Source organism: Cervus elaphus, chromosome 19 (assembly GCF_910594005.1).
Source record: "Cervus elaphus chromosome 19, mCerEla1.1, whole genome shotgun sequence".
Lineage (NCBI taxonomy): Eukaryota > Metazoa > Chordata > Mammalia > Artiodactyla > Cervidae > Cervus > Cervus elaphus.
Genome location: NC_057833.1, coordinates 20,800,191 through 20,823,859, shown reverse-complemented (window position 1 = coordinate 20,823,859; position 23,669 = coordinate 20,800,191). Strand labels below are relative to the sequence as shown.

The following is a 23,669-nucleotide window of genomic DNA, read 5'->3' as shown; positions in this document are numbered from 1 at the left end:
CTAGAAAATAAAAGCAAAACATTATGCAAAGGACGTATCTCTCAAGAGGTCTCAAACACAAGTGTATTCCAGAACCATCAGGAACCAATGGGAAAAACAAGGAATGTGATAGTCCAGTTACAGATCTTTTAAGTTCAAAAAAGGAAAACCTCTTGCACAGAACAAACAAGAACATCCCTGTGAGCAGCTTTCGGCCTGTGACCTGCTAGTTTCCAGTATCTGTACCAGCAGAGTTTTTCTAGTTTATTCTCCAGTGACATACCAGAGGGCATATTTTTATTCTTAATTTGCTCATCTGGCTTATTTGGGGACTTGGGGGAACTAAGCTGTAGGTCAGATTTTACTTGCAGCAGTAAAACATGGTGATATACCAGGCTTGTAATCTATATCACCCTTATGAAGCCAAGTGGATCTTTAAAGACACAGTCAATAAGCTATAGGTATAAGCTATGGGTTGGCATAGCCCCAATTTTTTCCTAACAAGTTTTTTTCATGGAGCCACATAAAAGATGCTCAGTTTGCAGGTTTTATTTTAAACTATACACTGTCTTCAGAAAAACAGCAATCGGAGTTTTTGTGGAGTAGCTGTCCACAAAAATACCTCACTAGTTGTTGCTTGTTAGGTATAAGTGAATAACACTAATTTACTTTGGTGCTTTGTTTCTGCACAATTATGAAGGGCTTAAGATGCCCAGAAGTACCACTGTTGCCAAATTCTACCTACAGGTATCTAAATAATACTTCTAAAATGAAAAACAGAGCTGTTGACATGTTCACTGTGTATTTTTATTTTAAATACTAGCACAACAAACACAATGAAATGACAGGACCATTACCTTGATAATACTGATAACATTCCTTGACAAGTTGGCTTATAATTTACATACATTATTTTTATCAGGAACTATTTTAAATATTATTTTAAGATATATTGTAAAACACAAGTCTCAAATATATACCAGTTGCAAACATAATGTGCTTAGTTACTATTTTCTTTGTTACTCAAATAAAATGATTTAAAGTTCCTCAAAATCATGTCCACTGGTGTTCATGGTTTCAGGGTGCATGACTCGTCCCATGAATAGGATTGTACCTGCATTGGGTAGGGAGTGAACAAAAAAGGAGTTGAACAAAAGCTATTTATTTTCCTTCTTGCTTACGATTAGCAATGTTCTAAAGATAAGAATGTGAATAAATTACTGTCACTTAAAAAATCATCTGAACATTAGAAATTATCTGATAAAAATGCAGAAGTATGTTTTCAATTAACAAATGATTTCTTTTTGGCCATAAATAAAGTTCTGTTCTCATAACAGACTTACCTGTTCTCCTGTTCCTGATAAGAAAGAAAAATGGATGGTCGACAATAACTTGAGGATACAGCACAGCCATCCTGCTAATTGCAATCATTCCTGTAGCACAGTGAGAAAGTAATTACATGTCTGTGGATATGCAGGGACTAATGAGCAATTTCTCCAAACCATCTATGTTCAGCACAAAGGTAATGATTTTTACGAAGCAAGGCTTCTCTCTTAAAGGCTTAAAGAGAGAAAAATTGTAAATGAGCTAACATCTCTATTTCATCTTAAAGAAAAACAAATACGTACACACACATGTACACACTTCCTCCCATCACCCACCGAAAATAGAGGATAATTTATTCTGCCTATTACAAATTTTTATTCTCGGCCTCAGACAGATACTTATGGCTTTAATAAAATGACTTAAGTCAAGGAAAGTGGGAAAAACAAACAAACAAACAAATACCGTCCCCAGCTTTCCCCTCCCCCAGTTTCTTTATATTATCAAATCATCATTTCTTTTATCTGAAATGGGGATTTTACATAGCAAGTCACCAGGCTTCTCGCAAGCAGCCAGGACAGCAGTGATTAAAGAGAAAATACAGCAGGGAGAGATTCAATGATGCTTCCTACAGCTGGGAAACTGAATTCCCCTGAGATCTTTACTGTGGGATAATCATTTTATACTCGCTGCAGGGAGATGCGTTGTCAGGAAAAGGCCAAGATTAAATGATGTAAGATTTGAAGCTTTCTCAATGCCTGAGACTACTGTTTCTATTTCCTCCCCCCAAACACCATTTTAACTGATAAGATCCTTTTAATGGGTAAATATATGCAGAGGTTAAACATAATGTGTACAAACATGATGTGTTACATTTTACTAGAGAAGGGAAAAATCCTTCTAAAATTTGGTGACGGCTGTTGAACACGATATTGAAACAAAACCAAACAAATAAATGAGAAAAGAAAAATCCTTCTCACTTAACTAAGGAGATCAGAATGTTCAAAATAATTAATTAAGGACATTTACTGTTACTGTTGTTGGTTTTTTTTTTTTTTGGATGGATGATTTAGGTAAATTTTTTAAAATTTTCATTTAAAATTATTATTTTATTATTAACTTAAAATTTTGTATTGCATGCTATCATGTATGCTTGTTTGTGCATGGGCTTTTAAAAAATCAATGCTCTTCACTGACAAAATTAAGAACTAACTCCCACAAATAATTAAATAGAAAAAAAAAGTTTAACCGGGCAGCAGGGAAATATTTTAAATATTTAAATGGACAGCACAGCAGGAAAATCTATTCTGCAGAGCTGACAATCTCCTTCTGCCTCTCATTAGAGATGGGAGTTACTCTGTATGGGGCACTGAAATGAATGCATGTTTCATATCCTATTTGGAAAATCCTAGGAGGTTCATCATTAGCTTGACTTCTAAGTGAGGGCAGCATCAGTTTTATGACTTGGTTCTAAAAATGACTCCCATTCCCCTACCCAAGACTGCTTTAAGAATACAGATCTAGAAAAGCTGAGATTTGGGAAAACCATAATTTGGCACCTGAGGCAGCAGCAGCTTCTGAGCCTTCTTCATTGACCTCTATGAAGCACTTGTGAATTGCTTTGGAAAGGAAAATCTCTTTGTTATCTGCAAAAAAAAGAGAGATAATAGGAGCATTTTTTGGTATCAGAGATAGGGAAGCACTTTACCCTTTAGTTAAACAGATCTGAAAAACATAAGTGATATAAGGTACTGATATAAAACATAAGAGATAATGTAAGATTACTTTTATGATTTGAGAGAACTGTTGAAGATGTATTTTCTGTTTTGTCTTTTGTATTATATTCTCTTGCTAATTTTCTCCTCCATTTTATTGGTAATTTTCCCATCGTTTATTTTTTATATTGCCAGGAAAAGCAAAACGTGGCTCTGCTTTTAATAACAATTTCAAATTAGTTCATAACTCAAGAAAAACTCCCTACCTGTTTCTCTCTAACTTGAAACTTAAAAACATAAAATGAAAATGGGTAGAAATCCACATATAATCAAAATAAGAAGTTTTTTAAAAATCTAATCTCTAATTACTGTGATGATACAAATATCCTTGGCAAAGGAAAACAAACTTGACTTCTAGATTGTAGAAATATGAATATATTAAAAAGTTATTTCCCATTCCAGTTAATTGGTTTATCTCAGGTTTCAAAAACATGCTTTATCTTAAAGTCAGGCTAAATAACACTTTTAATATTAGGAGGACTGTTTTTCCCTTTGAATTGTCTTTCTAGTTATGCTTACTTTTAAGTTAATGGCTGTTGTAGCTTGAATTTAGGAGAAGGCAATGGCACCCCACTCCAGTACTCTTGCCTGGAAAATCTCATGGACGGAGGAGCCTGGTGGGCTGCAGTCCATGGGGTTGCTGAGAGTCGGACACAACTGAGTGACTTCACTTTCAGTCACTTTCATGCATTGCAGAAGGAAATGGCAACCCACTCCAGTGTTCTTGCCTAGAGAATCCCAGGGATGGGGGAGCCCGGTGGGCTGCCATCTATGGGGTTGCATAGAGTCGGACACGACTGAAGTGACTTAGCAGCAGCAGCTTGAATTTGTTTTCTAAAATACATATACTGAAGCTCTAACCCCCAAGATTTCATAATAGGACTGTATTTGAAAACTGTTGTTGTTGTTTAATTGTTAAGTTGTGTCTTATTCTTTGTGACCCCATGGACTCTAGCCCATTAGGCTCCTCTGTCCATGGGATTTCCCAGGCAAGAATACTAGAGTGGGTTGTCATTTCCTTCTCCAGGGGATCTTCCCAACCCAGGGGTCGAACCCACGTTTCCTGCACAATTGTGCAAGCCCTCCTTAAAATCAATCCCAATCTCTCTCTCTCTCTCTGTGTAAATGTCTATATAGACAGAAATGCACATAGCCATCTGTGTGTGTGTGTGTGTGTGTGTGTGTGTATCCATTCATCCTGTTGGATCTGTTTTATCTGGAGAACCCTGACTAATACAACATGTGAAGACATAGAAGATGGCCATCTATAACTCAAAGAGAGAGGTCTCATGAGAAACCAACCCTGAAGACACCTTAATCTTGGACTTTCAGCCTCCACAACTATGATGAAATAAATGTCTGTTATTTAAGCCACTCAGTCTGCAGTGCATTGTTATGCGAGCCCTAGCAAATGATACAATACAACAGCATTCAGTCTTGGGCTTCCAACTTCTCTTCAAGATTAAAACAAAACAACCAGGAGGTACCTCAAATACAGAAAAAAGAAAAAATAGCACAAGGAAGCAAGAGAAAGGATTACTCAAGTTTGTACCTTTTTTTTTCCGTCCCAGGAGGTCTACTTCAAATTTAAGATAATTAGCTTTGTTGCTGATGCTGAGCACCACTCAGTAAAAGCAGAATTGATTTTCCATTAAACTGCTTAGTACTACTTTCAAAAACACATAATTATCTGCTACGGTTAGAAAATGATGTTTGACAACATTTTTGGTACACCTCTTGGAAAGCTCCTGCTTGTTCTGAATAAGCCTCAAGATGAACTGGTGGCATCTCTGATTATACTTTTCATAGATCTATTCCTTCTTCAGCTCATATTTAGCAATAAGATATAAGCCCTGCATTATGAAATAGTCCATCTCACATATTATGATATTTTCTTCTAGAATGCATTTGATAACTAGAAGAAAACTAGAAGGAATAAAGTTTTACATTAAACAAGTATAACTAGCTCTCTCAAATCCAGACAACTAGTCTTTTTTAGCAAATGAAAAGAAAAATATCAATTGCATTAAGTAACTAGTAAAAAACAATTTAGTTGGCAAAACACTGAACTCCAAGAAAGTAAAACATATTAACTATTTAGTATTTAAATGGTGCTGTAGTATTTTCAGATTCTGCTGTCCATTTTTATCAGTCTGCCAGTTAAGGCAGGGCCACACATCAATGGCCCTGAGCGTGAAAGTAGCAGCACCTAGGTAAGGAGTGTCCACAGAAGAGAATTTTTAAAAATCACAAAGAATACTGTGCATAATTTTCTGCAGATAAATGTTAACTTTGTGTGTGTGCTAAGTCGCTTCAGTCACATCTGACTTTGCAACTCTATGAACTGTAGCCTACCAGGCTCCTCCATCCATGGGATTCTTCAGGCAAGAATACTGTAGTAGGTTGCCATTCCTTTCTCCAAGCGATCTTCCTGACCCAGGGATTAAACTTGCATCTCTTACATCTCCTGCATTGGCAGGCGGGTTCTTTACCACTAGCATCACCTGGGAAGCTTAATCAACTTTGAGGGGTATAAATTATTTACTATGCACTGTATCTGTTTATAATACACAATTTGGTAAATTCTGATAGATGTGTATATCTATGACCCCACTTCCACAAATAAGATAAAGAATATTTCCACCTCCCCTCAAAATTTCTTGTGCTCCTTTATGTGGATAACTTTGAAATAAAAGATTTGCCATCAAATGGACAAATTTACAAACATACATAAATTAGAAAGTTGAATCAAGGAAAAATATAGAAAGTCTGAATAGTCCAGTAAGCATTAAAGTAGCTGAATCAGTAGACAGAATCTTCCCCAGCCCTCAAAATTAAAGACTCCAAGCTTAGATGGTTTTCTAGGGAACTTTAACCAAACCTTCTAGGAATAGATAGAGTTTTCTGAGATAAAACTATTCCAGACTCTAGAAAGAGAATAAAAGCAATCTAAGCCATCTCTGGGTAGTCTTAACCTTGCTATTAAAATTAAACAAGTTCAGTTCAGTTCAGTCGCTCAGTTGTGTCTGACTCTTTGCTACCCCATGAACTGCAGCACACCAGGCCTCCCTGTCTATCACCAGCTGCTGGCGTCCACCCAAACCCATGTCCATTGAGTTGGTGATGCCATCCAATCATCTCATCCTCTGTCACCCTTTCTCCTCCTGCCCTCAATCTTTCCCAGCATCAGGGTCTTTTCAAATGAGTCAGCTCTTTGCATGAGGTAGCCAAAGGATTGGAGTCTCAGCTTCATCATCAGTCCTTCCAATGAACACCCAGGACTGATCTCCTTTAGGATGGACTGGTTGGATCTCCTTGCAGTCCAAGGGACTCTCAAGAGTCTTCTCCAACACCACAGTTCAAAAGCATCAATTCTTTGGTGCTCTGCTTTCTTTATAGTCCAACTCTCACATCCATACATGACTACTGGAAAAACCATGGCCTTGACTAGGCGGACCTTTGTTGACAAAGTAATGTCTCTGCTTTTTAATATACTGTCTAGGTTGGGACTGTCTAAAAACAGAAATTCGTAGACAAAACTCACTTATTAACATGGAGGCAAAGTTCTTTAAAATCAGAAAATTAAACCTAGAAGCATATACAAATCCTTTTTTAAATGAGTTTCTGAGGATGTCAGCAGTTAAAACTGCTCTCCCTCCAGTTCACATCACAGGCTTCCTCTGGGATGACCATCAACCACAAACCAATTTTTGCTACTCCCCTACTTCAACCCTTATCCTCTAACCTGCTAGCCCGCCCTCCCAGCTCCCCTCCAGTATACCACACACCTACATGCCTGCTCAGGATGCAGTATGAAGGCCACCGTGAGGCTGACTCTGCCTCTTTCATTTAGCATTCTTCACTCTACACACTGTGTTCCAGATTTTTTGAACTACAGTGGCTTGAGCAGACCACACTTTATCACTTCTGTGTCTTTGTTTCCCTGGAAACTCCCTAAACCCTTGCACAGTCAGACACTAATCTTCAGCTTCCAACCCTTCAGCTCAGCTTCCACCCCTACCTGGGCTTCCCTGGTGCTCAGAAGTAAAGAATTTGCCTGCAGTGCAGAAGACCCAGGTTTGATCCTTGGGCCAGGAAGATCCCCTGGAGAAGGGAATGGCCACCCACTCCAGTATTCTTGCCTGGAAAATTCCATGGGCAGAGGAGCCTGACAGGTGGGCTACAGTCTATAGGGTCACAAAGAGTCAGACACAACTGAACAACTAACAGTTTCACTTTTTTCCCAACCCTACCAGGACTTTTCTGCTCTCCACTGATTCCTGCTGCTGCTGTTGCTAACTCACTTCAGTCGTGTCCAACTCTGTGCGACCCCATAGACGGCAGCCCACCAGGCTCCCCCATCCCTGGGATTCTCCAGGCAAGAACAATGGAGTGGGTTGCCATTTCCTTCTACAATGCATGAAAGTGAAAAGTGAAAGTGAAGTTTCTCAGTCGTGTCCGACTCTTAGCCACCCCATAGACTGCAGCCCGCCAGGCTCCTCCGTCCATGGGATTTTCCAGGCAAGAGTACTGGAGTGGGTTGCCACTGCCTTCTCCTATCCCCCATTAAAGTAGAACTAACCACTCTTTCCCACTGAACCCAGGATCTAATTCTACTTAAGCCTTCATAATATATCATATTTGTACTGTTCTCTCTCTTCCAGTGGATTTCCACCTCCTTCAGGCAAGGACTGTGTCCTTCCTCTTAGTGGCCCTGGCTTCTAGCATCTAGTGAGCCTAAGGGGTGAACTAAGCTAAGTAGAGGGAGCTTCCTGGTAATGTGTAATTTACCAGTATTTAATCCAACATTTTGTTATTGCTCTTTAGTCATTAAATCGTGTCTGATTCTTTTGCAACCCCATGGACTGTGTAGCCCGCCCGGCTCCTCTACCACTGGGAGAAGCCTAGAGAAGCCCACAGTCCAACATTTAGTAATTGTTGAATGAAAGAAAGAGAAAGTGTTAGCTGCTCAGTCGTGGCCAATTCTTTGTGACCCCAGGGACTGTGTCCCGCCAGGCTCCTCTGTCCATGGGGATTCTCCAGGCAAGAATCCTGGAGTGGGCAACCATTCCCTTCTCCAGGGGATCTTCCCAATCCTGGGATCAAACCCGGGTGTCCTGCATTGCAGGCTGACTTTTTACTGTTTGAGCCACCACGAAAGCCCAAATGAAAGGGGTTAATTATTTCATATATTAATAGTCAGACTGTGGGTATTGTCACTCTACAGGCCCCATGACCACAATTCTGTTCACAATTATGGCTACAGAGTTTATTCTTATAATAAATAAAACATATGACAGTAATCCAGAGTAGATGGAAAACAGTCCCAGAGAGACAGAAAGAATACAAAGACCTCACACACACTAGAAAACTTAGAAAATCTGAGTGGAAGAGCAGAGGGAATGTGACTCAATAACCAATGTTACCATATATATTTCAAAGACAGCAAATAAAGATTGAAACCAATGTCCCAACCCCACCAGAGACAGCAGGTTTCTGAAGTTGTAAACAAGATCTCGGGACACTTAACCTTAAGAGAAATGCCACCTCTTTGGATGAACAAGTAGGAGAGAATATGTAAAAAGTGAGAAATCACATCATGAATACCGAGGGGACAAAAGAAAATGGAACCTTTTTCTTTTGGGACAAACTTCAAGCAGTTACACTGAAATAAAATATAAGCTGTAAATGGTTTAAGAAAGAGTATGCTGCCACCACATCAGAGAAGGAGATAAGATCATGCAGGAATACAGGCAAGATCACAGCTTCTGTGTTTGCCCTCCTATATTGCTCATCCTCATGTAATTATGTGTCAATCAAGACCATCTTTCCAGCTAGGCCAGACAGTTACTCCCTGAAGGCCTGCACCTTCCTGTGCTATTCACCTCCTGTCTCAATCCCCAATTTCAGGCACACTGCCAGCCACTAGGTACATGCACTCAGGTATGGGAGGGGAGTTAAAGAGATTCACACTGATGAGTTTACCTTATTGCTTAGAGAAAAGATAACTATTCTCTAAAAATGGAAATAAAGAAACCATTGGGAAACAGAAATACAAAAAAAAAAAAAAAAGAAATCCACACACTGTTCCCAAGCAGTCTTCTAGTCATTGCAGACATTGCTGCCAAATAACTGGCCCTACTTTCCTCCGGGCAGCATGGTGCAAGGCTTTTCACAATGGATGAGATGGGAACAGGGCCAGCAAACCCTAGATCCCCCAGAGAAGAGCTGGGAGATAATACAAACTCTTCCAAAAAAAGCAGAGCAAAAATACTAAGGTATTCATTCAGCTACTGAGCAAATATTTGTCGAGTACCTGGCTTGCATGAGGTATTGTTCAGGGCACCAGAGGCTCTGAGTGTCTGTGATGGACATAACGCTGGCAGGCTGGCCTTCGTACGGGAGGATGCCACTGCTTTCTTCGTGGCACTGTTCTTAAACAGCCAATTTAAATAGATGGCTGCGTCACCAAGGACAGGCTTAAAATAACAAAATGAACGGAGTTCCATAACAGAACCCTGGGATACCAAAAACATCTCTGTCTCTGTACTTTAGCTGCTAAAATATTTTGAGCTTCAGCCCCACCCATGACCTTTAGAAAGGTTTTAAGAATCTGAGCTCCTTCAAGGTGGGAATAGTGTTTGCTTGTTTGTTTTTCCACATAGATTTTGTGATAGACCAGCAAATATTCATTTATGTATTCACTCATTCACTTAGTCATGTACTGAGCACCTCCTGTGTGCCTGATATTGTTGATGAACTGGGTACACTATGTTGCACTAAATAGTTCCTTCCTGGGAGGGAAAGCAGACCTTAAATGAATGCGTGCTCAGTCACTCAGCTGTGTCCAACTGTTTGCGACCCCATGCGACCCTGCCAGGCTCCTCTGTCCATGGGATTTCCCAGGAAAGAATACTCGAGTGGGTGGCCATTTCCTACTCCAGGGGATTTTCCTGACCCAGGGACTGAACTCACATCTCCTGCATCACCTGCATTAGCAGGCAGATTCTTTACACTTTCACCTCAACTTTTTTTTTTTAACCATTGAGTCACCTGGCAAGTTCAGACATTAAATAACCAGGATGATTTTTTAAAAAGCGAATCAATGAAAGACCACAGTTTCAGGGTATATTAAGTATAAGAAATAAGATAAAGTGATGGGTTAGCTGTGACTAAGGCAGGTAAAAGGAAATACTTGATATCAGATGTTAAGAAAGGTTTGTCTGGGGAGATTAATTTGAGCTGAGACCTAAAGAATACAGAGGAGTCAGCGCCGGGCAGACCTGAAGGCAGAGTTTCCGGTAAAATGGGAGAAGGGCTAGTGTAGATACAGATACAAGCCAGGTGTGTTCAAGGACCCAGAAAAGGCTGTGAGACTGGAACAAGGGGAGTGAGGAGGGCCAGAGCCTCGAGAGAAGCCCCCAACTTGGAGCAAGGCAGGGCTCAGGATCATCTCCTAAGGGCACGCTCCCACCCAGCATCTATCCCGCTTCCCACATTGTGTTGGGCTCTGAGGACAGAAAGATGTCTATGACACATTCTGGGCTTCTGAGGAGCTCCTAGCTTAGTGACAAACATTCTAAAGAAAAGTAGATCTTTGATAGCACTTTGCACTATCAGAGTTCAGATGACAGAGAGAAAAACCATCTAGGAAGGGAATGATGTCCAGGAAGCTGCTTAGGGATGGTGACATTTGAACTGGTTCTTGAAGAATAAGTAGAAGAGTGAAAGTTAGAGAAGGGGACACGGGCATTCCAAGTCAGGAATTATATTTGCAAGGTGAGAGAAGCAGTAGGGATGACCGGAAGGTCCACTTGAAGCCCCGGCTATAGGAGCAGGGGAGTGGCAGAGGATGTGCTCGATATTAAGAGCTTGGATCATGATGCTAGAGAGCCTGGGGTTCGTTCAGAAGGAAAAGGACACGGCTGCTCTGATTTTAGCAGATATCTGTGGCAGCAGCTGTAAAGCCTGAATTGGATGAGCAATTAGCTGGGGGCAAGAAGATCAACTTTGTCAGCTGTTGCAACAGTCCAGGCAAAAAAGTAGGGGGAGAAATGGAATTATGGTTTCAGTTGGAACCATAGCTGGAAGAGAAAGACAGCTCTCTGACTTACAGGCAGAAGAAAGAACAAACAGGGCAAGATGTAAGAGTCAGTCCAGCACAAATCCCCGCACTTGAGTCTGACCTGAATATGGCTTTTGCTGTGTCTTCTTAATTCCTTTATTTTATTGGCTCCTTTATTAAAGCTCATACTTTGTGCTGAAGGATTTAGTATTCTCTTTCTCTTTCCCCTTACACCTTCCAAGAGGATTATCTATTAATCCAAATGCTGACATTCATTTCCATTACAAAAATAGCCCTACTCTATAACCGGATCCTCACTGCAACTAGATGAGCATTTTAAATAAAGCCTGAGAAGAAAATGATTCTCAGCACTCTCTAGCTTCCATGTTTATTATATGAGTCTTTACTATGTTTTATGTTAATGGAATTTAGCGTCAAAAGTAATGGACATCAAACTGAGGTGAAAAAATAAACACAACAGATACAGAACGTCTCATCTTATTTGTTCTTTCATCCAGAGAGTACAAAGCAGAAAGCAACAGTGCTGGGTGCTTCTTAAACACACATAAGGATCAATTTGGGGGAGCTTAAATTCTGGCAGGGGATACCTAATACATAAATGATTTTAGGAGATTAGACATGATATGTGACATAAGAAAAATGATAGAATATTGTAGTAGTTAAGGACTGGTAGCTTCTGGTTGGTATAATCATGGTGACTTAATAAAGTTAGGGATATCTGACCTGAGGCTCAGTTCAAAAGATAATTCGGGTGGGAGAGATTTCATAAAGATGGGGTGCTGGGGGGATGTGGGGTGCCGAGCGAGTGTTCAGTTTGGCTGGAGCACAAGCTGTGTGTAGGGAATCAGATGGAGCTGAGGCTGGAGGGAGCTGAGGTCTGAACGTCCTGATGAGAGGTGGATATTGCACGGCGGACGGAAGGGAGGCTTTGAACAGGAACTGGAATGATTTGAGAGCAGTTTTAAGGCGATTAATCTTGGCAGTGGTAGATAAGACAGATTAGATGGAAGAGAGATTGGAAACTGTTTAGGAGGCTATTGAAATAGTCTAGGGCAGCAGTAATGAGAGTCTAAAATGAAAGTAGATGCCATGGAACAGAAAATGAAAGAGTGGATTCAAGGGGTCTTAGCAAAGGACTCTTGAGTCACTCAGTTTTTCCAGAAGCAAGAGAATGTGAAGCAGGGTATTTTGTTGTTGCTGTTGTTCACTGCTAAATCACATTTACTATTTTTGAAGAAGATAAAATTTTCATTACACGATTTAAAAATGTAACAGCATCCCAACACTACTGAATTGTTTCTGGGTGCTTTCAAATTTATAAATTCTGCTAATAATGTTACTTTAAAAAGATTTTTTTAGTTTTTATATGTGTGCGTGTGTACCCAGTCATGTCTGATTCTTTGGGCCCCAAAGACTGCAGCCTTCCAGGCTCCTTTGTCCATGGAATTTTCCGGGCAAGAATACTGGAGTGAGTTGCCATTTCCTTCTCTAAGGGATCTTCCTGATGCAGGAATTAAACCTGTGTCTCTTACCTCTCCTACTTTAGCAGGGGGATTCTTTACCAAAGAGTATTAAAGAAATCATACATACACAAGGTAAATTTCCAAACCAAATACAGTGGCCTATGAAGTGAAAAGCCCTCTCTCACCTAATGGCCTCTATCCTTGAGGCAACCTCTGCTATCATTTTCTAAGATATTCATAATATTCTGCTCATTTAAAAGCTTAAATACATACTTATGAGGAGGTGGTCTAAGATGGTGATGGAGCAAAATCCTGAACTCTCCTTTCACAGACACCAAACCTACTGCTATGTATGGAACAATGACTGCTAGAAAAGAATTAATAAGCAGCTGACCAATGGGAGGGGCCACAATGAGTCAAAGGGCCTCATGAGCCAGGTACGAGGGGCAGAGGGTCAGTCTCACCAAAAATCACACACCCTGGTAGGGAGGGATTTCCGGTCCAGAGCTACTCACCCAACCCTAGGAACCTGCACTGCAGAGATGAGATTCCCAAATATCTGCCTTTGGAAACCTAAGGGACTTACGTCCAGAGGACCCAGGGGCTGGGGAGACTTGAGACACTCCTTTTAAATGACACGGTCTCGCTTGTTCCAGGATTCAGCACAAAGGCAGCAGTTGGAGAGTGGCATGGATGAGTGCTGCATTTGCTTTCTCCCTGTGCCTGGCTTGCACAGGCACAGCCTTGCTGAAGTCTCGGGTGTGCCCCATCCCCAGTCTTTCTAAAGGCAGGGGTGTGCCCTTCCCCCAGTGATCTTCACCTGCATCACTAAAGCTGGGGAGTGAGCACAGTCCCTGCAGGGATGCCCCTTAATTGCCTGGCCCTCATGGTCAGAGGGGTTTGCATTTCTGGGCCCCCGCCCCCAAATTGTAACAATCAGAGAGACAGTTCTGTGAGGCTCCTACCCCCAGGGTACTGCATAGACAGTAAATTAAAACCATCCCCTTCTGCCTGTGAAAAAGGCTCACTGCCTTGTCCTGGAGCTTCACCCTGAGGGACAGGCTGCAGGTGTGTTTCCATGTACAGGCTACAGAGGCGCTCGCAGGGAATGTAGGCAGGAAGACACCCTCCTTCAGCTCTCCCTGGGCCTCGCCACAACTTGCTGGTACCTCCCCAGAAAGAAATTATTCACTCCCCTGAAGCCCTGATTTTTGCAAACTCTCTCCCAGGGACACATTGAGATCTGGTCTGCAGATCAGCAGTGTTTGTAATTGTGGGCCCGCAGGGCTGCATGGACTTGCATACCTTAAAAGCTACAGCCTGGGGCTTCCCTGGTGGCTCAGTGGTTAAGCATCCCCCTGCCAGTGCAGGAGACAGGAGTTCGATCCCTGATCCTGGAAGACCCCCCATGCCATGGAGTAGCTAAGCCCATGAGCCACAGCCGTTGAGCCTGTGCTCCAGAGCCCGGGAACTACAACTACTGAAGCCTGTGCACCCTAGAGCCCATGGTCTGCAACAAGAGAAGACACTGCAGTGAGAAGCCCGTGCACTACCACCAGAGACCAGCCCCTGCTCCCTGCAGCTAGAGAAAAGCCCGCAAGCAGCAATAAAGACCCAGCTCAGACAAAATTAAATAAATAAATAAAATCATTTTTAAAAAAGGAACCACTCTACAATAAAACATTTTTCTCACTCTTCCTTTTATGAAATCCAGCTGCTTATGTCTCTCTCCTCACAAGTCTGCGTGTTTCTTCAGAGCAGGTATACCATCGTAATCATTTCTTCATTTTTATGACCTAGTCCTTTGCTCACCCTCTCTGCTTACTAAGAGTTGTTAAGTGAAAGGAGTAGACGTGGCACTGAATATAATCGATTTGTATAACTTAAACACCATGAAATTCTCATTAAAGCAGAAAGTAATAACCAAATACATGTTTATAAATTTTCCTGGGTACTTGTGAGGATTACTAAGCGTCATAAACATTGTAATCAGCAAGGTTTTCATGTTATTTGGGGAAAAGAAGGATATGTGTGAAAAGGACACCAACCACATAAGACAGAGCATATGGTGCCCCCAAAATGATGCAGGGAATAAATGCTATTGAATTTAGAGGAATGGAGAGGCAAGTTTTATAGTTGCATCACTAGAAGGTTTCTGAATGAATGATTTATAAGGTAATGTGTATATTTGTGAGAGAGAGAGGGAAAGAGAAAGAGAATGAAGAATGTATTCATTGGGGTGGCTGGTATGCCAGGATTTCCAAGACTCTGGCAAAACTAGAAATTTAAGAATCAAGGAATTCTCACTGAAAGCTTGAGAAGTTAACCTTAGATCAGTTATTCTGAAAATCTGAATTGGGTAGTGTTTGAGGCCAATCCTGGATTTCTTACTGATATTTTAAGGAGTTAAATGATCCAAGAAATATAACAGACAAGGTGGCCCCAGATAAACCTATCCTCCCTTCTCTCTCTTGTTTTATCCTCTAGCAGATGTTCGTGCATGCCCAATCGATTCAGTTGTGTCCAACTATTTGTGACCCTATGCACTGCAGCCCACCAGGGTCCTCTGTCCATGGGATTCTTCAGGCAGGAATATTGGAGTGGGTTGCTATGCCCTCCTCCAGGGGATCGTCCCAATCCAGGGATTGAACTCGCATCTCCTACATTTCCTGCAGTGCACCGGGGAAGCCCTAGCAGATGTCTGTTGTGTACCAACTATGTGTCAGCCCTGGGTCAGGTACTGGGAATGCCTCTGTGAGCAGGATGCCGAGACAAATTCAATGCTGATAGAGTTCTGTTCAAAGAGCAGAGACTTTCCACTATAGACTATATGAACTCTGAAAGAGACTAGTGTGATTTCAAACTTGCACTAATATGTAAATTTATGCTCTACTGTCTCTGACAGTAAAGGCAATTAAATATTACCTTATAAACCTTCCAGATATGTGAAAAAATTTAAGCCACACTGATCACAATAATTGATTTGCTACTACAGTGATACTCCCTCAGGACTGAAAAGCAGCAAATATTCTGTGTGTGTGAAATAACTGCCTAGATGTTTGGGTGAGACAGTGAGGAATCTCTAATCAAACTGAAAATACAGCCATGGTAAGAAAGCAAAATATAATTATCCGGTTGGAATTTGGCCAGTATAGCAGACAGATTCTCTGAATTCCTAAGGAAAGAAGTGTAAGAACTTTAAATTATCCTATGTTCAAACCATGAATATATTTCTGACTCAAGTACAATGTACCCATTACCTTCTGAATCTCCACCAGTCCTATCTTCTTGACAACCCTACTCAAAAGTTCAGAGCCCTAGGAACCTGGATGTGAGACATGAGGACCTTTCCTCAGGGAACATTCACTTCTCTCATGAGGACAGGAACATTTATATAGTAGACATGTAGAAAAATTCCATAAGTGTTTTGGGATGTAAGTTGTCTAAATCACGGGTAGAAGTTGTGGTATCGAATACATCAGTATCATCTCATTGCTAGAAGCTGAATGCTGGTTAGAAAACAATCTTCCCAAGCCAAAACCTGGGAAGATAAAGCCTTTTTTCATTGTAGACTCCTTGAGAAATTCTTGAAAGCTCTGCACCTGCTATCTTTGCCCTGTCTCTCTCTCTTGCACACACACACATATACACACATGTACCCCAAATGCAATTTCAGGGGTGGAGGCATCCACTTCTCTAAATTCAGTCCATGAGCCTTCACACTCCAGGTTGAGAAGCTATTATTTAGTCAGCTTCATTTTTCTATAGGTTGCTGCTTCAGGAGAGAAAAATCTAAATTCTTTCCTATAAACACATGAAAGGCTAAGGAATTTTTTTTTTATCACCTCTACTCTCTCTATAGTTAGAGACTTTGATTCAATAAATTGCATGTAAAGAAGCCCTATACATTCAGTATCTTTTTTCTTGATATATATCTGTCTTTATCTCATCAGAAATAGGATTATTTCCCATGTTCTATAGAAATAATGGAAAATAATTATCTTGTCTAACTAAGACTTATACTCACAAGTGTCTTGGAGTTGGCTGCTTTAAAATATTTCCAAAAGAATTTTACATTTCTAAGTACCTTAACATTACTATTACTAATATGTTAATATTTTTATCCTGATCAAATTAGGAAATCAAATAATTTAACTGGTTGTGTTCCTGTGGGATATTTAAAATAAATTACTCAACAGCCAGTATGCCAAGTATATTTTGAAGCTATTTCTTCAAAACCACTGTTTTTTATTGACGACTTAGTACAATATTTCGGAGAAGGCAATGGCACCCCACTCTAGTACTCTTGCCTGGAAAATCCCATGGATGGACGAGCCTGGTAGGCTGCAGTCCATGGGGTCACGAAGAGTCGTACACGACTGAGCGACTTCACTTTCACTTTTCACTTTCCTGCATTGGAGAAGGAAATGGCAACCCACTCCAGTGTTCTTGCCTGGAGAATCCCAGGGACAGCAGAGCCTGGTGGGCTGCCGTCTATGGGGTCACAGAGAGTTGGACATGACTGAAGCGACTTAGTTACAGCAGCAGGACAATATTTACATCATCTCTCAGGTGTTCTTAAAACATCTAGTTCTCACAGTGGGTACTAAGTTATCCTTTCTTCCTTCTTTCTTTCCTATATGATTTATTATAACCAGATATATTGAGATATTCAATCAACACATCTATTGATTATCTATCTACAAGGCATTTTGCCAGATGTTATGGGGAATTCAAAGATGTATAAGACAGGTCTTCTGGAGAATATAATCTACCATCAAAGATAAGACATGAATCAGAATAACATAAATTTAATGTTATGACTGTAAATATAATTTTCTTATAGAAGTTAAATATATTTGCTATATTTATCTGGCAATTGATAAATATATTTAACCTCAGAACTCTGTAATAAACAGAGGCTTCACCAACATCATTATAAAAAAGCTTTTTGGAATATTTTTTATTTAATTGATGTTTATTTCCTACCAGACAAGGCTGTCAGATTTGCATTTTTGATGAAAACTTCAGTTACTCCAAGAGCCTTCAAAACTTCTTTTAAATCAATTTCCTGTTCCACTGTGAACCTGGAGAACATAGAGGGGAAGAAGTACTTAATTACAGCATATTGTTACCTGGGGCAAGAATAAAATGTTGGATATGTTGATTTTTTAAAAGTCTATTTTATAGAGGATAAATTATGCTAAAACTGGATTTTGACTGCATGTAGCATTTGAATATTATTGTAAAAAGAGGGAGTATTAAAAAGAGTAACATAACAGAATAGTATTTCATTAATAAATAGGAAGCCATGTTGGTCTTAATATGGAATCTCTTCCAAATCAATGAATTGGATCACCCATATTTCCAGTGAAAAATATGGACGAAACATGACTGTATTAATAAACAACTACAGTTTTTAAAAGCAAAGGCTTTTTATTAATTTTTTATAAAAAGTGAAAACAGCTGGTTAGTACTAAATATTTCCTTTTTAAAATATGTTGCCTTATAATCAAAACAGATCATAAATATAAGTTTTTAGGCAATGGGTTGTGTCCTTAAAAAGCTAAGTCTGTAATAGTCACTAAACGTTATACTAGCATCATTTCTGATTTTCTGGTTTTAAGAAGAATGACAGAGAATGATTGCTATAAACAAGAGGAATGATCAGGAGAAAACCAACAGATGAGTAAATTTATAGCAAACGTATTTAACTAAGTAGTAAATGTTGTCTATATCCAACAGTTTAACTTGCAGTTAAACATTGTTTACTTTGATACCACAAAAAGCAGACAGTGACTGTGAAAATAAAAAAGCGGGGTGAGTAGGAAAATATACTGGAGAATATATTAATGACTTAAGTGAAATTTTAAACTGTTTTCTGTGTGTGCTTTGTCATTTATTTATTTGTTGGTTTATTTATTGGTCACAGATGGAGCTTATTATACAATAGAAACTTTTCCAACAGTATAAAACAGATCAATAAAAACAGATTAATTCAAATATCACTACAGCCCTTTGAGGTAGGTATTATTATCTTCAGTTAATATTAGAGGAAACTGAGGGGGCAGAGAAATGAAATAACTTGATTAAGTGGTGATGGTGGTGGTTTAGTCACTAAGTTGTATCTGACTCTTTGGGACCCCATGGACTGTAGACCACCCAGCTCCTCTGTCCATGGAATTTCCCAGGCAAGAATACTGGTGTGGGTTGCCATTTCCTTCTCCAGGGCATCTTCCTGATCCAGGGATCAAACCAAGGTCTCCTGCATTGCAGATTCTTTACCGCTGAGCCACCAGGGGCGCTCCACCTTGGATCATAGCTAATAAGTGGCAGAGCTGAGATATGATCCAGTTAGCATGTATATCCTGATCCGCCTAAAATAGGGACGTGAAGGAAGGTGTCAGTAAGGAATCCTTTTTACTTCTTAAAACCAGCTTCATTTGTTTCACACTTCTGAGGCTGTTCAGATGAAGATGGTATTTTATAGAGATTGATTTTGGGCAAGTTCCCTAAATTCTGAGCCTCAATTTTGGGATGCAGAAAATGGCAATAATAATGCTTACTTCACAGCATCATTGAGGAGATGAAATAAGGTTTCCAAATGTCTTAGGGCAGTGCTATCATGTAGGAGGCATGAAATAAAGGGCAGATACTGTTAACAATACTTACTATATTGCAGTTATGTGTAACATTTACACTGAATATTTACCAAGTCCCAGGGCAGTGCAGTGCTAAGTCGCTTTAGTCATTTCTGATTTTTTGTGACCCTATAGACTGTAGCTCACCAGGCTCGTCTCTCTATGGCGTTTTCCAGGCAAGAGTACTGGAGTGGGTTTTCACTTCCTTCTCCAGGGGATCTTCCCTACTTAGGGATCAAACCCACGTCTCTTATATCTCCTGCATTGGCAGGAGAGGTTTTTACCATTAGTGCCAGTGCCAACATATCCTAGGCACTATGTAAATTCTTTTATGCTTACTATCTCATTTAATCATCCCTATGATAATCTCACACAGTCCTATGAGATAGGTATTATTATCTCTGTTCCACAGAAGAACAAACTGAAGTTCAACAAAACTAAGCAACTTGCACTAATCACACAGCTAGTAGGTGGCAGAATAAAGATATGAGCTGAGATCTTCCCGACTGAAAAGTCCCCCCACCACTAATCACCATAATTCCAACAATGGCTTCTTTAAAAACAGACAAACAAGCTACAGGAAGATTTTACATTTCACCCACTGATTTTAAAAATAAAAAGCCACAACACTGCTTTTTTGAAACCATAAGGCATGGCTGTTTTTGTAAAGGCATTTGATGTAATCTTGTATTTGCAACTTTCTATTATATCTGAATAAATTAAAGAGGTATGTGGAGGGCAGAAACATTGGAGATTATGTGAAGCAAGTGTTAGAAAAGAACAAATATATATTACATATAAGGACATTTGTAAAAAAAAAAAATATGTGTAAGAATCAATCAAACCCTTTGTAGAAAAATCTAATAAAAGCATTCATGTTAAAGAACAAAATCAGATGGCTTATGTACCAGTTTTCTTTTAAGGCATGAAATTGAAGTGCTTTATTAGTAGACAAGCATTTCAAAGTAGCAGGATGGGTTCTCATTACAAAATAGAGAACTACTTATCCTTTGATTTCTAGCACTCTGATCACAAATGAAAAATCTGAGACTACAAAGGTCAGAGTGGAAAGATACTACAGCCAGTCCATCTGCATTACAAGTAGAGATTTGATTCTGATGTTAGAAAAATCTTTTTATACCTAAACTGTATCACTAAAATCAGAAAAGTAAAAACATACAATGAAGATGGCTATTTCATTAGAATCAGATTTTAAAAATCCTACTTAAAGTATGTATAAAGATAGATTAACAAAAGATAAATACTAGGACTTAGAAATAAACAATAGTAATAATAGATAATAATTACATGATCCTTACTTTAGGGCAGGCATTATTCCACAGTGCTTTTTAAATATTTTACATATATTATGCATATATAAATAATATATATTTTATATAGTAGCCAAACTATATTTTCTAACATGGATAAATTGGAAGAATATTTGGCAATCTCATTTAAATCTTAGAGATGTATGTATGACTATGTATAAACCTTGTGGTATTTCACTGGATTTGGTAATATCATGTAGAGATAGAAATCTTACCCTCTTCTGAACAGATTCTTGTATTTTGGATAAAAATGTAATTTCAGTTCAGCATCTGATTCCTGTAGGATTTATTGTTCAGGGGGAAAAAAAATAACAATACAGAAGTAATTGCCTCTTCTACACTCCCCCAACCCCCAAATACCCTATGCCTCTTAAGGAAAGCATTTTAAATCAATTTGTATAAAATCTGATATAATAGAAAGTAAATACCTGTCAGATAGGACCAGAATGTGGGCAAATTCAGAAATACTAAGTTCAATTCTTAATGTCTTCATGTGAAAAAACAAACAAACAAATAAACTACATAAGCCCTTTAAGACAGACACTTGAGTAAAGCTGGAACACAACTATTAGAAAATTTTACCTTTGCTAAAATTAAGTCCCATAAATCATTACCCTCAATGAACATCTGCTGGGTCCTAAAGCTGTAAAATGGAGGGGTGGATGGTTCCCATTGATTATTACTGACACACTGGCATTTGAAAACAGTCAATCTCTTAAAAAAGGAAACCCAATTTATCTTATGTAGCTATTTAGCCTCCCACTCTGTGCATTAGCCATGCAGAAGGAGAATTCATAGAACTTCTGGCAAAATGGATACATGGTAATTAACTGTGCCTAGTTTAGTAGCAGGCATTAATATGAGCAAGCAAGCAAGCTAAACTATTTCATAATTGAAGAGTATCTCTTAGAAAATGAAAATTTAATTTTCTTCTGCTGCCACATTCAATTTCTCAGTGGACGGGACCTGGAGGCCACATTTTCTAGCGAATACGGTTGAATTACAATATATGATACTTATTAAGCATTCATTTAGAATTCTTTTAAACTACTAAATAACTTTGCATCCTCATAGAATTAAACATTTGAGGAAATGCTACAGTTAATTCATAGAATTTAGTAAAAGATGCATTAATTCTGTACTGAATTTCTGATATCATCAAAAAGAATTCCTTATAAAATACAAGGGAAAATACAAAATTAATGATAAAAGGTCAGTAGATAAGAGTTTAAATCAGATTTAGTTATTTAAAGATTAATATTTAAAAGTAAATGGTTCCTTTAGAGTTAAGATAACTTGTTCATATATTAAATTGTTGTTATTGTTCAGTTGTGTCCTACACTTTTGCAACCCCATGGACCATAGCCTGCCAAGTTCCGCTGTCTATGGGATTTCCCAGGCAACAATTCTGGAGTGGGTTACCATTTCCTTCTCCAGGGGATCTTCCCAACCCAGTTAATGAACCCACGTCTTCTGCACTGGCAGGCAGATTCTTTACCAATGAGCCATCAGGGAAGCCCTCATGTACCTAATAACAGACATAAATGATTACCTATTATAAAAACCCTTGGTTTTGTTTGTTAGATATGCATTGGCTATCTCTCCTTGAGAATAGAAATCTTTCTTCATAAATATGTTATCATGGGAAGTTATACAAGTTAAGTACCTTAGCCAGAAAAAAAAAATTGGGGTTATGATTACCTTAACTTTCATATGTAGACTAAGAAATACATGGCTATATATTATGAATATACAACTTTAAAATAAAGCGCATATATGCTAAGCTAAGTCACTTCAGTCATGTCTGACTGTGCGACCCCATAGATGGCAGCCCACCAGGCTCCCCCGTCCCTGGGATTCTCCAGGCAAGAACAACACTGGAGTGGGTTGCCATTTCCTTCTCCAATGCATGAAAGTGAAAAGTGAAAGTGAAGTCGCTCAGTCGTGTCCGACTCTTTGCGACCCCATGTACTGCAGCCTACCAGGCTCGTCCATCCATGGGATTTTCCAGGCAAGAGTACTGGAGTGGGTTGCCATTGCCTTCTCCGAAAGTGCATATGTAGTTCTAGCTAAAAATTTATATAGTTTCAAACAATCTTTCATTAACATAAACAAACATCAGCTAAAGTTTTGGAAAAATAAGTATTTATATAAAATGTAACTTTCAAATGATAATTCCTAATGTTATTAAAGGAATAAATATGAATGAGTTAATGAGTTTTAGTATTCTTGCCTGGAGAATCCCATGGACAGAGGAATCTGATGGGGTGGTGGGCATTGCAAAGAGTTGGACATGACTGAAGCGACTTAGCATGCATGCATGCACAATGAACTTTAGTAATTCAACTTTAATACTAATATTTTATTTATCATCCTTCAGTATTCATATTAATCATATTTTTAAAATTTTCTTAATATAGAATGAATATTGGAACTGTACTCCACATATACACATGTGTATGCTTATTGGCTGTTTATCTGTGTCTTGTTTTCTAGCCTAGAATTTACACATTATGTTTATAAATTTGTTGTTTGTGTTTACTGGTTTAGCTCCCCTATTAGGTGTTAAGGTATTCAGGCTAGAATAATATCTTCAGTTGGATTTGATTTTTGCAAACACTTATTGTGTTTCTAGGATGGGAGAGACAACTGACTTTAAAAGAATTTACAGAAAAAAAAGCAAGACCTACAAAAAATTTAATTTCTGCTATAGGGTGGTAATTTGAGACTTCCCAGGTGGCACTAGTGGTAAAGAACCCACCTGCCAATGTAAGAGACAGTAAGAGATGTGGGTTCAGTCCCTGGGTTGGGAAGACCCCCTGGAGGAGGGCATGGCAACCCACTCGGGTATTCTGCTTGGACAATCCCATGGACAGAGGAGCCTGATGGGCTACAGTCCATAGGGTCACAGAGAGTTGGACGTGACTGAAGTGACTTAGCAAACAGGCACAGTAACACAAATGCATTGTCATAACAGGGAGGTGCATACATGAGGCAAAGTGAGGGTCATCGGCTCCATCACCTGGTTCTAGAAGAACTGGTGCCAGAGTTGTAACCTGAAGGCCAAGTGA

At 39.3% G+C, this 23,669-nt stretch overlaps 1 protein-coding gene across 2 annotated transcripts in view; it reads right to left on the bottom strand.

Moving 5' to 3' along the window:
* Window positions 1-764: 764 nt before the first annotated feature.
* SERPINI1 (serpin family I member 1) overlaps window positions 765-23,669 on the bottom strand; it is a 74,439-nt gene continuing 51,534 nt past the window's right edge. For both annotated transcript variants that reach the window (XM_043874323.1, XM_043874322.1), the window contains exons 6-9: window positions 17,616-17,713; window positions 2,862-2,948; window positions 1,323-1,412; window positions 765-1,093 (exon numbers count right to left, since the gene is read on the bottom strand). In XM_043874323.1, coding sequence (XP_043730258.1) covers window positions 1,017-1,093; window positions 1,323-1,412; window positions 2,862-2,948; window positions 17,616-17,713 — 352 coding nt within the window. In that variant the 3' untranslated portion in view covers window positions 765-1,016. The remainder of the gene's footprint in view (window positions 1,094-1,322; window positions 1,413-2,861; window positions 2,949-17,615; window positions 17,714-23,669) is intronic.